General features: G+C 37.0%; 1 protein-coding gene across 1 annotated transcript; it reads right to left on the minus strand.

The window, feature by feature from the left end:
• Positions 1–8,299: 8,299 nt before the first annotated feature.
• LOC131149634 (E3 ubiquitin-protein ligase WAV3-like) lies at positions 8,300–13,494 on the minus strand. Its single transcript, XM_058100256.1, has 4 exons — positions 13,422–13,494; positions 12,920–13,177; positions 9,077–11,028; positions 8,300–8,496 (listed from the first exon to the last, which is right to left on the minus strand). Exons 2-4 carry the CDS (start codon positions 13,151–13,153, stop codon positions 8,475–8,477), a joined length of 2,208 nt encoding a protein of 735 aa, XP_057956239.1. The 5' UTR covers positions 13,154–13,177; positions 13,422–13,494; the 3' UTR covers positions 8,300–8,474.
• Positions 13,495–14,384: the final 890 nt, after the last annotated feature.

The following is a 14,384-nucleotide window of genomic DNA, read 5'->3' on the forward strand; positions in this document are numbered from 1 at the left end:
TTATGTGTGTGTTAAGTCAACCGACACTGAAGGTCAGCCGACCAAACCTCTCGGGTTCAGAAGTTTTTTATTGCGTTAAACGGGGTTAATTTTAATTAAAAATTTTCAAAATTCCCTAAGTGTCCCCAACGGTCCAAAATTTAGGGAATTCTATATATACCCATTCATTTGTCTAGATTAGTAGGAGATTAGCATAATAATTAGTAAAAATTCTCTCTAAATCCTCTTGAACTCCCATTGCTTATACTCCACATTTTCAAACTTATGTTTGATACTCTTTCATATTTTTGCTTGCTAAAATCATTTTAAAACAAAGAGTATTATTTTCTTATACTCCTCATTTGCAAATCAATTGCAAATTGAAGGGAGATTGATTCTCATTGATTGTGTGCATATTCATATATCGTCCTGAAGATTATTACTCTCACATTCTTGTATTGTCTGATATTTTTTTTTTAAGAGTAAGCTAAAGTTATTCCTATTATATTTGATTGATACATATTATTTGGGAAGAACTCATATTAATTTACTCTCAAAAAAAATTACCAGACAATACAAAAATGTGAGAGTAATAAACTTCAAGATGATATATGAATATGCACACAATCAATAAGAATCAATCTCCCTTCAACTTGCAATTGATTTGAAAATGAGGAGTATAAGAAAATAATACTCTATGTTTTAAAATGATTTTAGCAAGTAAAAATATGAGAGAGTATCAAACATAAGCTTGAAAATGTGGAGTATAAGCAATGGGAGTTCGAGAGGATTCAGAGAGAATTTTTGCTAATTATTATGTTATTCTCCTACTAATCTGGACAAATGAAAGGGTATATATAGAATTCCCTAAATTTTGGACTGTTAGGGACACGGAGGAAATTTTGAAAATTTTTAATTAAAATTAACCCCGTTTAATGCAATAAAAAAATTTTGAACCCGAGAGGTTCTGTCGGCCAACCTTCAATGTCGGTCAATCAAACACAAACACAGCCATTTGAATTTCACTGCAGGTTTGGTCGGCTGTGGGAGGCACCGGTCAGCCGAGCCAAGGCGATTTTCCAAACCTTCGTAGGTTCGGCTGCCTGGCCTTGAGACCGGTCTGCCAAGTGATCAAGGTCGGTCAACTAACCCATTTTAAAACATGAAAGGCTAATCTGCTGAGTATGGTGGAAAAGGTGTTTTAGACTTTCGATCGACCTAAGGCAATACGTTCATTTTTGCTCGATAGACCGAGCCAAGTCAAAACTTTGACTTCTGGACACGTGTACGTGTTGGTCAACTGAGGCATTTATATTGCACTACCGTCGGTCGACCAAGGCCCTTTTGAAAAACAAAGTATGCCATGATTTTTAGCTCCAAAAAAATATGTATCCCAATTTGTGTATGTCTTTTTAGATTAGGGGACCTAAAGACAGTCTATGGTCTTTGAGCATTAATTCCTAATCATGCATGAAATGCAAATATTACAGACTATATTATAATTACAAACTCAAATATATAAAATGCATTACAATACAACACAAAATGTCTTCATTCTTTTTGCCTCCTGTTAAGTCATCATGAAGTGTGATCTTTGTGGTCCTAATGGCTTCCTTGTGCCCTTACCATCCGTGCATGCTAAGAATTAACCATGTTCATAAGCTCAGTGCACAGGTAAGAAACAATGTGATTTGTCATTATCAAAAAGGGATCGAACTCATAGAGTCAACAAACACTCACTCGGAAAGGATTCAAGTACACCCAAGGAAGCTTAATGTACAACTGTTTATTTGTAATGGGGAGTGTTTGAGGTAGTATATTTTGTAACTCTCGCGGTCTTGATTCATGCATGATTTCTGAGCAAGAGTTGAGCATATTGTATATGCATATTAGGACACTTGAGTTTATAGGTTTTCACTTAAAGTCGCTAGCTCATTTTTATAATTTTCGTATATAAAACAAAGAGTTTGTCAAACGAATCCTAAACTCAAATATGTTTTCATAAGGGACAAGCTTTTAACATCTTGGTTTTATAAACATTTACATACTTTGTCCCGGTTTTGTCAAAATATGTTTTATGTCCTAAAGCCTCAAGAAAGTCAAGTATACTTTTATAAAAGACATACCTAGCATATAAGATATCAAAATGAGCTTTCAATTATGTTTTCATAAATAAGATATCTTATGTTCAAAATAAATTTCATAAGGACAAGTTTTAAATTATATTAGTGTTATAATCTTTTATAAACTTGGTCCTAGTTGGGTTTAAAACTTTAGTTATGCACCTATCAAATTTCCTGAACACCCTTCGGTATTTGGGGCATAACTTTTGCTAGAAAAGTTAAAAGAGGATAATCTTGGTGTTTATGGAAAGTTAATAAAAAATCCCACAACTTTCATGTTGATAACTTTTTTTTATTTGGGGCACTCATATACTATTGGGTGAAATTCGTCGACGATTCCAAGCAAAATGTTAACAATTGCTGGCAGAGTGCTACTAGTCAACAAATGAGGGCCACTAGTCAACGAGTGGGGCCACTGGTCGATGAGTGGGGGTCAATAGTCGACGATTAACATCAGGATTTAGTCTCCAACTGCTAGAAAAATGGCTAGCTCTTGAGCCAATCAAAGGGAGATCACTCCCAACGGTTAGATAATGTCTAGAATGACTTTTTGGCCATAAATACAAGTCCATAGACTTGTTTTGTATGATTTTTGATCATTTTTAGTGAAAAAAAAAATTTTGAATACCAAAACATAAGCACTTTGCACTTTGCACTTTGCATTTTAGTTATTCATCACAAGTGCTCATTCTCTCTTCCTCTCCAAATTGTGTTTGATTCATTCCTTAAGAGAATAGTGTGGGGTTTGTGTGTAAGTGATATTAGCTCAATCAAGGAGCATTTCTTTGTATTCAATCATCTTCTCGTTGAAAGGTTCTAGATTATGGTTTTATTGCTTCTAGAGCTGACCCATCTCGGTTTATTCTCAATTGCAATGATTTTCATATGTACTTGCTCGTATATGTGGATGATATAGTCATCACATCCTTCAAACAGTCTACCATCACTGATCTCATTCAAGACTTGGGACTTGCCTTTCCAGTAAAAGATCTTGGCTCTCTATCTTTCTTTTTGGGTATTGAAGTTGATTACACCACTGATGGTCTTGTCTTACGTCAAAGAAAATATATCAAGCATCTTCTCAGATGCAACAATATGTTTCATGCCAAACCAATTTCCTCACCAATGGTTGCCTCCCTAAAATTGTCCAAATCAGATACCCCAAATTTTAAGGATGTTACTCTATATCGCAGCATTGTGGGAGGCTTGCAATACCTCTCGGTTATAAAACCAGACCTCTCCTTCTCAGTCAATAAGGTTTTTCAATTCATGCATTCCCCAAAAGCATCTCATTGGAGTGTTGTGAAGCATATACTCAAATATTTGAAAACCACCATAAATGATGGTCTATTTTTTGCTTCCAAGTCAAGTCTCACTCTCCAAGCTTACTTGGATGTCGATTGGGGGGGGGGGGGGTTGTCCGGATGATCATTGTTCCACGGGAGGCTTTTGCATCTATCTTGGCAAACACCTCATTTCTTGGAGCTCCAAAAAGCAACAAACTATTGCTATTTCTTCAACAGAAGCTGAGTACAAGTCCATAGCTTCCTTAGCAGCTGAACTAATTTGGTTACAAACAATGTTGTGTGAACTTGGCATCAAACTTTCTCAAGCTCCTACTTTATGGTGTGACAACCTAGGGGCAACGTACCTTTCCGCTAATCCTATTTTTCACTCAAGAACAAAACACATGGATATTGATTTTCATTTTGTTCAAGATAAGGTGGCTGCCAGCTCACTTAAAGTTTCTTTCATTAGCTCCAAAGATCAAATTGTTGATGTCTTAACAAAACCACTAGTTGCTGACAAATTTCTTCGATTCAAGTTGAGTCTCAATGTTATAGAAACACCGTTGGACTCAAAGGTGCATATTAAGCTATATAACCCAGTTGCACATAAGGAGACCTCTTCACAAACACTTCGTGTGCAAGAATCTAAAGCCTTGTAATCTGTTATTCCTTTTTCTATTTTATACAATCGACATGTAACAAATTTATTTAGTTTTATATTCCCTTCTCTTGTATATATATACGTACATCATCCAATGAGATATTCAGAGAAGAATTCCAATATCCCAGTATCTTTCATTCTCCTTCTAACACAAAAGACTTGTCCAAGCAAAAATTTTGGGTTATTAAAAGACATATTACATGTTCTTATTCTTATGGTGTTAGTTTTGCTGCAATCCTAAGAGGGAGGTGAATTGGGTATTTAAAAATTATCACCTAGGTCAATAGGTTTAATAACAGTATTACACAACCTAGGGTCAGTCTATGCAATCAATAAATAAACATACACGTGCAGTAAAGTAAAACGTGGAAAAAGTAAATGATACACGCGATATATTATCGAGGTTCGGCCAAAGTGCCTACGTCCCTACCTTAGCTACACAAGCACAAGGATTCCACTACGACTCACTTAAACGGGTGGAGCGGCACCAGTTACAACCAAGTCAATTAAAGGGGCTAACCTTAACCAACATGCCTTATCAAGATGGCGCACCTAACTTTCTTAACCGGATCTAAACCAGTCTGGGACTATTCAACAGGGCTAGTCTCCCTCTTCAAGCCCATGCCTAGAATACAACAAATGATATTAAATTTTGTACACAGAAATGCGCTTCTTCACAAGCAGATATGTACTACAATATGCACAGTATAATCAATATACTACCAAAAGATAGGATTTGATAAGCTCAATGCAGTCTAAGTGTTTCCTCTCAAATATTTATGCAAATATTACAATCAGTGCGTGAGAGTGTAAATGATATGATCTTTGTGTCAAATAATAATTTCATTCACAATGCACAAACAAATATCACAAACACACTTCAAATATCTCAACAAATAATTTTTCTCAATATAAACCACAAGAGATATTCAAAAATGGTTTGCAAAAATTTATTTGATCTTTGTATCAAGATGGTAATATCAATCAAAAGATATAGCAACAAAGATCTTCAACACGCTAACAAATATCTCAAAATATTTTTCTCAAGATAAATCACAATAGATATTTGAAATCGGTTTGTAAAATAGTATTTATCTTCAAGCATACTTCAAATACCTTCAACAAATATTTTTCAAAAGATATTTGAAATCGATTTGCAAAATATTATTTCACAACCAAAATACAATATGAACTCTTGAGTATTACAATGAAAATGCAAAACTCAGAAGCTCTAAGAAGTTTTTCTATGAAAGGCTTATTTACGAAGCCCCTTGGAAAAACTAGAAGCTTACTCTCTATGAAAAATAGATCTCATTCAGAACAAGCAAGAGAGAGTTTAAGCTTGATGAGATAAAACACAAGAATACTCTTACAACGAAGTATTTGCAATATGAAAGAGTAAAAGTAGTATATGACTTGAATTTGAGATTTTGGCTTTTTGAAAATCAGAGGATATTTGCTAATTATTATTGCTAATCTCATGCTAATTTTTGCAAATGAAGGGGTATATATAGAGTTTCCCAAAAATATAACCGTTCAGGACATGTAGGGTATTATTATGATTGTTTAAAAATATTTTAGCATAATTAACCCTATTTAAAAATTTAACCGCGGTAAAAAATAATGTCCAACTCGAGAACACCGGTCGACCGGACGTGAGGTTCGGTTGACCAAGTGATTGAGTTCGATAAACCAGGTAAAATTTGAACTGAAAGTTTGATCGACCGGACTTAGTGCCCCAAAGGCGATTTTCCATTTCCCCACGGTTCGGTCGACCAGGATGTTGGATTTTCCCACGTGTAGGTTCGGTCAACCCAGGCATTGCCCTTTTAAATTTGGTTGGTCGACTAAGGAGTCAAACGTTGACTCGGTGGGAGTTCGGTCGACCAAGTCATAGGAACATGGTGCAGTACAGTCGACCGAGCTATGGTCAAAATGTTGACCGCTTGACATGTTCGGTCAATGATTTATACTATGAAGGTTCGGTCGACCAAACATGCATTTTTAATGCATTTCGGTTCTAAGTCCTTTATACCTTAACCTTATTCATATGATGTTTATTTTTAATGCAATAGGAAACTTTTTTTCATGCAGATTTGTGGATCCTAAGGTCAGTCTAGATCTTCTTTAGGACACCGAAAAAATCCGGCGTCAGTCGACCATTCCCTAAGGTCCATCTATGGTCTTAAACTTATCCATCCTACCATGCAGGTAAGACATTAATTATTATAGGCCATGTTCCTATGTTACTATTACAGACCCAAATAAAGAATTAAATTACAACATAAAATGATCTTTAGAGTCTTTGTCTTCTTTAAGCCAATGTGCGTACACCATATGGTACTTCCGATTGGTCCTGCACAGAAACTCATCAACCATTAAATATCAGAGTATTCATCATAATCAAAACGGAATATGACCTATAAAGTCAACATATGGCTTATGGGTTCCTAACGTAACCATGATATTCATCGTAAGGAATGAGGGGTTACAAGACAACATAGAATAACAAAGGGGACAGCTTGCTAACACACAGGATTGTCAAACAAAGTTGTGTTATACACCACAGGCCCGTGTCATCATGGGCTCATGAAAAAGCATTTTCCATGCCACACGTGATACACGTGCTTGTGATTGTCCCATGGCAGGCCTCGTGATGAACAATAATTTTGGTTCTTAACTCCTTTTTTTCACACAAGTAACATTGATGAGTCCATTTTATTTGTTTGGGCCCTAACCATAAACCCATATGTGCCACCTCTCCGATTATTTTCTGATAGGGATGATTCTTAGACCAAACATTGTTGTCATGAGCATAACTATTGCAGGCCCACATTATATTAGGAAAAGGAAAATACTAAAGGAAGTAAGCTCGTAATGATATGGGCTCACATGGCAAGGTATCAGTGAGTACAGCAGTATGAATCCACTGATACCCTACCACATAGACCCATGTTATCACATGCCTGCGTCACATAGCACTGCTCAATGTGTCCTATTGTTACATAAGCCCGTGATACTTTCGCAGAGTAAATCTAACAAAGTGGATTGAGTTGACATGGACATGGGATAGACCCAAAGGCACATACAATAGGGCGAGCGTTAGGGGTGTGAGGTTGGATATTAGCCAATTAGTCTTGTACTAATTGGGTTGATGCCTAATAAATATGGACATAAGAAATTATCTATGAATTTGGGTTGATTGTTAATAGATTGACAAACATCCTCCAAAAACAAAAAACCTGAAAACCACTAATCGACTCATTTATGAACAAATAAAAATATTTAAAATTATATTCAACTCATTTAATGGGCAAATCTTGATTTAAGTAGATATAAAATAATTTTTATAAGTTTTTTTTTTTTTTTTTTTTTTTTTTTTGCCAAATCTAACATTTCCTAATTTTTCAAACAATACCATGGGCTTGAAGCAACTGGGCAACATAACAGTCAGCGCACGGCAGAGCTGGTTATCTCTCCAAATGCACCCAACCCGCAGCCGCACAGGGCATTGCAGGATATTTCCGTTTTTAGAAAACCTTTCAACTTCAAGCAGATGCTCTTGATTTTATTTTTTTTTATTTCTTTTATAAATTAAATTTATTTTATTTTTTATTTACTTTTTGTAATTTGATTACTTTCTTTTTCCCTGGCATTTACCCTCTTCTCCTCTTTATAACTGAGTGAAATCAAAAATTAAAAATTAAGGTAATATAAAAATAGACTGAATAATTCGGATTCTGCTTACTAACCAATTTTGGGATGCTAGGCTGTGTCCCAGTCCAACGACAAGTGTGGGTTCCACATCCCAATGAAGTAGTTAAAGTCAGTTACCAAATATTTATGAGTCTGTTATTTATGAATTAGCAATGCGATATTTATGAGTTCATTATGAAAATTTTACCATTTTCATTAGTTGGAAATTCAAGTAAATGGCTCCAAGATTCCTGCATTCAATATTCTGTATGGATACTACTTAAGCGTTAAAATGAGATAAAAAGGAAGCCTCCGCACATAAACCTGGAAAAACCGAAACTAAGAAAAGATCGAAACTAAGAAAAAATCAAAACTAAGAATAGGCTGACAAAACAGACTTCTACAATTACCTATTAATAAACAATCTGTAATCAACAGTTTTTTTCTGTTTTCAACATAGAAAAACATATACAAATTTTAATTTCTAACTAAAAAATTTACAACCCACAAAAAATTTGTATATAATTCAGAGGATAAAGAAAACATGCAAAAGTAAAAAAATTAACTATTAAAAATTTTAATATGAATTATTTTATAAATAAACAAATAAAAGCATTAAACATATCATGTTCAGCAACTACTGTTTACGCAACAGGCATTCCCTAGAAGCTTAATGGTATTGCTGATATTTTTGCTTCAGAGTACACTTTCAGGGCTGGTGGTGAGCTAACAATCCTGTGCACTTCCCCTGTGATAATGGCAAATACAGTTTACAGAGAGCCAATGGCTTAATGTATATATATATATAAGTGCAATTTTCACTCTTCCTCTATCAGCAATTTCTAACACCACCATAAGAGGAGCATTTGCAAAAGAATCAAGAGCAGATGTCGATATATTGAAGTGAAGAATCCACCCCCACAATTACAAGGCTATACCCCCTCCACTCTTCTGATAGAGAAAAAACACCATTTTCTCTTTATATGTACATTACCCCCATAACCAGCTTGTAAACCCTAAGTACCTAGTCCCCACCTTTTCCTTTTTGCCAATTTTCTCATTCTCCCTGATTTAGCCCAATTCTTATTCATTTACACTCCCCCCCCCCCCCCCTTTTTTTTTCTTCCCCAACATAAAAGGAAAACAAAAAAAAACAAAAAGAAAGGAAATATACCGACCCCCTCCTACCAATCTTGTTTCTCCAATTTAAACCCCCCCCCCCCCCCCAAACGAAGGTCAAAGAACACGAAATGGAAAATCAAAATTTAAGAAACAAAAGGATCCACCTATATCCAAAGATGGTTTCTCATGACAATTCTAATAATTACCTAGGCTGCAGTCGTTCTGCAAATGACCGGGCTGGCCTGACCCTAGGTCGAGGCAGTGGATCACCAAAGGGCATAGTTTGAGATCGGGTCACCATGTTAACCATGGACGGGGTTTGATAAGCTTGCACAAGGCTTGCACTATCGGTGGAATCACCTCGTGCAGTAGCCCGCTGCCATGAGTGTGAACTCAACCCTGAAAGAATATAGGCCCTTCCAGAAGCCTCGTAGACATTTTGATTGGCCATCCTCTCTTGCACTTCCTTTAACTCAGCATCCAATGCAACACATAGCCGGTCGCCAGCTAGTGCAGACATGGTTTCAGACAATACCTGCCGACAACTTTCCAAAACAGAGACAGCACCAGTTAGATCACCACGTTCAGCAGCAGCTCTTGCTTCTGCCATTGCCTCCGCTGCTCGCAGCCTATTTCGCTGCCTGTCCACTTCCATCGACATAACCAGTTGTCCTGCCATTTCAGGCCTCTGAATTTTTACTTCATTGGCTTCTACCAGATTCACCATTTCTTTTGTAATGGGGTCTCTGTAAACACATCTAACTTTCAACAAAGACATCTCACTATTGTGCACATCAGCTGGAACATTGACGGTTACCAGAAAGTCCCTCTCTTCTTCAGCATACAAATCTCCAACATCAACAAGAACCATTCTTGCATCAGCCATCATGGTGGTCTTGTAGCTTCCTGCTCTTATTGAACCAAGTTGCAAACTTGGGTGAACACACTCAATTCCCACCTGCAGTTCTTGCACCACCACACTCAATAGGCCCCCAATGCACTGTGCAAATGCATCCTGAATGACACCCTCTGCTTCTATGAAAGAAAATGTACCACCAGATGCTTCAGAAATTGAGTGCATTGAGGCAGCATCATGGTCAGCCCCAAACCCAAAAGCATGCACAGGAATCTGGAGGCCTGTGCTGTCGCTGACAACATCACCACCACCACCATTATTTCGTTGAATGGAGAAAGGGAGGAGAGACTGGTAATCAGTTTGGGGACGGGCTCCCCCAGGACTGATGACAGTATATGTATCCTGCCCATCAGATAACAAAATGACACTGCTAACTGGGTTCTTCCACTTCCGGTCAATCATTACCTTTGCACCCTTCTTTAGGCCTTCAGCAATGTTTGTTCCACCATTTGAAATGAGTGAGTTCACAGCTTGCAGTGCCTGCTGCCTTCCAGTTTCAGTCATTCTACGAAGGGGAAAGAGTCGACGAGCTGTTGAGGAGAAGGCAATGACAGAGAGTCGATCAGAGGGGCCTAGGTTCTGTATCACAAAACCCATTGCTCGCTTTAGCAGAGCAAGCTTGGTCCCTGCCATGCTGCCACTGACATCAAGCACAGTGACAAGGTCAACCGGTGCACGAGAATTATGAGAAATTGGCGGCAAATTAACCTGGTTACTGCTGCAATTCTGTCTTCCACTTGTTAGTGGAGCCTTGAGATTAACCAAGACAGTGAAGTTTGCGTGCGATGTTGATTGAGGGACAGCTGAGACTTCTGTGTATGTTTTGACTTCTATTTTTCCAATAGAATTTACACCAGCAGCATCTTCAGTAGATGAGTTTTCCTTGGAAATCTCGGATTGGTGATCTAAGACTTCATCATCATCAAATACACTGGGCTCAGGGGATTGAAAGAGTGATGATAAGTGACGATTGACGTCTATGCGAGGAGGAGGAAGCCGACGTAACACAGTCATCCAACCATCATCAACAGGGTTGATTCTTACCCTTCCATGAGAAAGATCAGAAGCAGGACTTTGGAAAGGGATTTCCTTCCATTTTGCTCTACAAACTGGGCAACTTTGGTTTCCATGTTTTACATTAGAGGTAATGCAATGAAAGTGGAAGGCATGCGAACATTCTGCAGTAAATATGGCATGGCCCTGGCCTGGTTTCATGCAGGTCAGGCATATTGCACAAGTCCTCTACAGTTGAAAAAGATAGGCAGGTAAGATAGCAGATCCCCCGAACACAATATTCAGGATGAAAAATTATTATGATCAATGCAAACAACAATAAAAAAATTGAAGCAGATGCAACTTTATACACAAACCTGAGAGTGCATCATGCTTGCAAGCATGTGTGTGTGTGTGTGAGAGAGAGAGATAGAGATTTTGACCCTATGTTCATCACTTCAATTGTTCATCACTTCAATTTCAATGCTTGGAAATAAAAACATTTGATATGGTTCCATGCAGCTAGGTTTTTGTTTGTCACCAAAATAACAGCAATAAAGAGATGCTCAAACTGAGAAAACAAGGCGAGTTTGCCTCAAAATCAAAATCAATCAAAATAAGATTAATTTTTTTTTAAACAAACAATATGTGGGAAATACAATCTGGAAAAAAGGCTCAGATTTCAACAATGAACTAATTTCTAAGGAATAATACCGCCTAAAACTGTAGGTACTTCTACTACACCACCACCACCACCCACCAACCCCTGGGGCAATCATCTGAATTCATAAATTAGATATCGGAACTAACGTACATACAATTGCAAAAATAAGTTCTTAAAAAATGAAGGATCCCAATTGATCTGACTAAAACCACAATCAATTCAATGTCAAATCTAGAGTGCTCAAGTCCATTGATAACTAAATATTTTTATCAGAAACTATGAACTAATCAAATTTAAAAAATTAAACAATTAACTTCAAAATGCTTGAGATCATAAAATTCTGAAAGGCCACAGATGTGTCTCAGACTGACCCCTCTGTGTCTATGTAAGCTCTATTTTTGAGACTGGCGCATAGAAAGATGCAAAAGAATGCAACCCATCAATTTATTTATTGCGACCATAGCATTGAAAAGACTAGCATTCAAAAGAATGCAGCTCATCAATACATTTAATCACAGAGGACTAGAAAAGAATTTTAAAAAAAAAGTGTCCGGGCCACAAGAGTCCCTGCTTTTCGAGGGTTTCCTTAGACTCATGATCAATCCGTCACAGAGGACTATGGCCAGGAAAAAAAAATGCACTTGAACAACGGGATCTAATGGTAAAACAGCTTACCAAGGGACGAAGTCAATGTTAGATGTCAAAACATGAGGAAGGACAAAATTGGAAGTAAAAAAAACAACCAGGTTGGCGACTTTAAAAAAAAAAAAAAAAAAAAAAGTTAGAGCAATCAAGCAGCACTCAAACTAATGATAAAGCTTTCAAGGCAATAAGAAAAAGGGGGAGGCGGAAAATCAAAGCCCATTTATCGAAAGAAGGAAGAAATCATAAGTACTTGTAAGATTTTTATTTTATTTTTTTCAATCCTTTTTTCTTTGATGAGGTTTACTGAAGAAAAGCTAGTAATCAACGGTCTACAGGCTTTCCTAAACCTATCATCGAGAGGGGGGGGGGGATGGTGACTGGAGTTGCTGACCAGAGAACCACTTTCCCCTTCAGGGGAGGATGAAAAAGGAAAGGTACACTGTAATTTTGCCAAAGGAGATCGGTCCTTAAAGGCACTCCTGCACTTTATCCCCACAAGCCTAACAGTGATGAAAACTACATGACACCATTTACCCATCACTATCTTCATATATATATATATATATATATATATATAATATTTCCAAGTTTCATCCTGCCCCACAAAAATAGACAACCAGTGGTGTAAGTTGAAGTTAAAAGAAAAAACAGATCATATGCTTAGCCTGGAAAACAATAATGAATGTTCACTTGCATTCAGAATCCAGAGAAGATTCATGAATAGAGGAGAAAACCCAAACGACACACGACAAATGACAGTAAAAATCGACGACAAATAACAAATAATGATCAGAACATGAGCATTCTGTACTCGTCACGCCATTAACAAACCTTTGAAGCCTTAGATCCTCCTTTGGACAAACGAAGACCGGAGGACGACGGAGTCGGCGTGGTCGGCCGGTAGGGGCCGTCGCCTACCAGGGAAAGTGACGTCGTCGGAGAAACGACGTCGGAGAATCGTCCGGGGAGTGCGGCGACCGTAGGAGAGTCTTCCAGCGTTTGAGGGGGATAGACGCAGAGGTTGAGTCCTAAAGCCATCTTTGCTTTCTGCCATTTGCTTCCCATTTTCACTCAGATCTCAGGTTCTCTCTAGAGAGAAGAATCAGAGGTCAGATCTTTGATGGGTCGCTCATAGAGCTCTTCAAAATCGAAAGCAAGCAGTTATCAACGGAATATTTCAAAGATTGCAAGTTCATAGATGTAGAGTAGTTTTCCTGGTTCTAGAGAAAAAGAGAGAGCGAAAGAGAGAAAAAGAGAGACTGGTATAGCTGGGCTGGCGCCATGAGCGTGAGCGAGAGCGAGAGAGAGAGAGAGAGAGAGAGAGGTTTTTGACCTTTATAGGAGTTGATAGAGGAGAGGAAGCGGCAGCGGCAGCGGCAGCAGCCTTTTTAACAGCTGAAATGGACCGAAAATGAATTTGTTGAATGAAGAAAGTTATTAGGGTTTTATACCAGTTTGGACTTTTTAGCATTTCGAACCACCCTCAACCTTCATGTTATTTACGAAAATGCCACTAATCCTCTGCTCCCTTTGTATGGACGCCTAGGTTCAGTTATCACTTACCAACGGTAAATATAAATTTTGGATAGTCTTAAATTACCACCGTTGCTCACAAATAGACATGCAAAGTTTATCTTTAAATAAAATTTAATATATAAATAAAAAAAATTTATATAATATTGATAAGACTACAAATTTAATTTAATTGGTTTTTTTAAGAATTTTTAAAATAGAAACTTTAAAAAATTATGCTTAATTATGTTGGGGGTATGAATTTTAAATATTACATTTGAACTTGTTTTGATTTTGATAAAATTATATTTATTTTATTTTATTTCATACATTAGACTAAAAATAGGACGCAAAATAAAATTCTTAGATGTTGGATTACTTCATTAATTTCAAATTTTTGAATAAGTCAAATTCAATTTTATCCTATACACTCGCTTGATTTATCAATAGACGAAAAAAAAAATTGAGTATGAAATTATTCAAGTTTTCTTAAGGTCAAGAACCTAACACTATTATAAAAGTCAAATTCCTACATCTATTGTGTAGCTCAAAGTCTATGTAAGCCTTTAATGGAGCAAGAAAACAGAGAAAGAAAGTGAGATAATGAAATTAAAAAATGAAACCTAAGGACAATATAAGGGAGTTTCTAAGTTTATACCAATATATTAGAGGAATGAAAAAATAAGGTATTTATAGAATGTAAGTAACTAATAGTCAAGCAAAAAGTCCCATTCTAAAACTTAGCATTTTTCTAGGTTGCAAACCTACGTAGGCATTATTGAAT

The sequence above is a fragment of the Malania oleifera genome, chromosome 2, assembly GCF_029873635.1.
Source record: "Malania oleifera isolate guangnan ecotype guangnan chromosome 2, ASM2987363v1, whole genome shotgun sequence".
NCBI lineage: Eukaryota > Viridiplantae > Streptophyta > Magnoliopsida > Santalales > Ximeniaceae > Malania > Malania oleifera.

What these genes read in the sequence shown, in the direction of transcription:
- LOC131149634 (XM_058100256.1), bottom strand. Translation starts at nt 13,153, where the DNA reads ATGGGAAGCAAATGGCAGAAAGCAAAGATGGCTTTAGGACTCAACCTC. An exon ending in GAGGATCTAAGGCTTCAAAG is followed by an intron (nt 11,029 to 12,919) that starts GTTTGTTAATGG and finishes TTTCAACTGTAG; the next exon opens with AGGACTTGTGCAATATGCCT. An exon ending in GCAGAACGACTGCAGCCTAG is followed by an intron (nt 8,497 to 9,076) that starts GTAATTATTAGA and finishes CCATTATCACAG; the next exon opens with GGGAAGTGCACAGGATTGTT.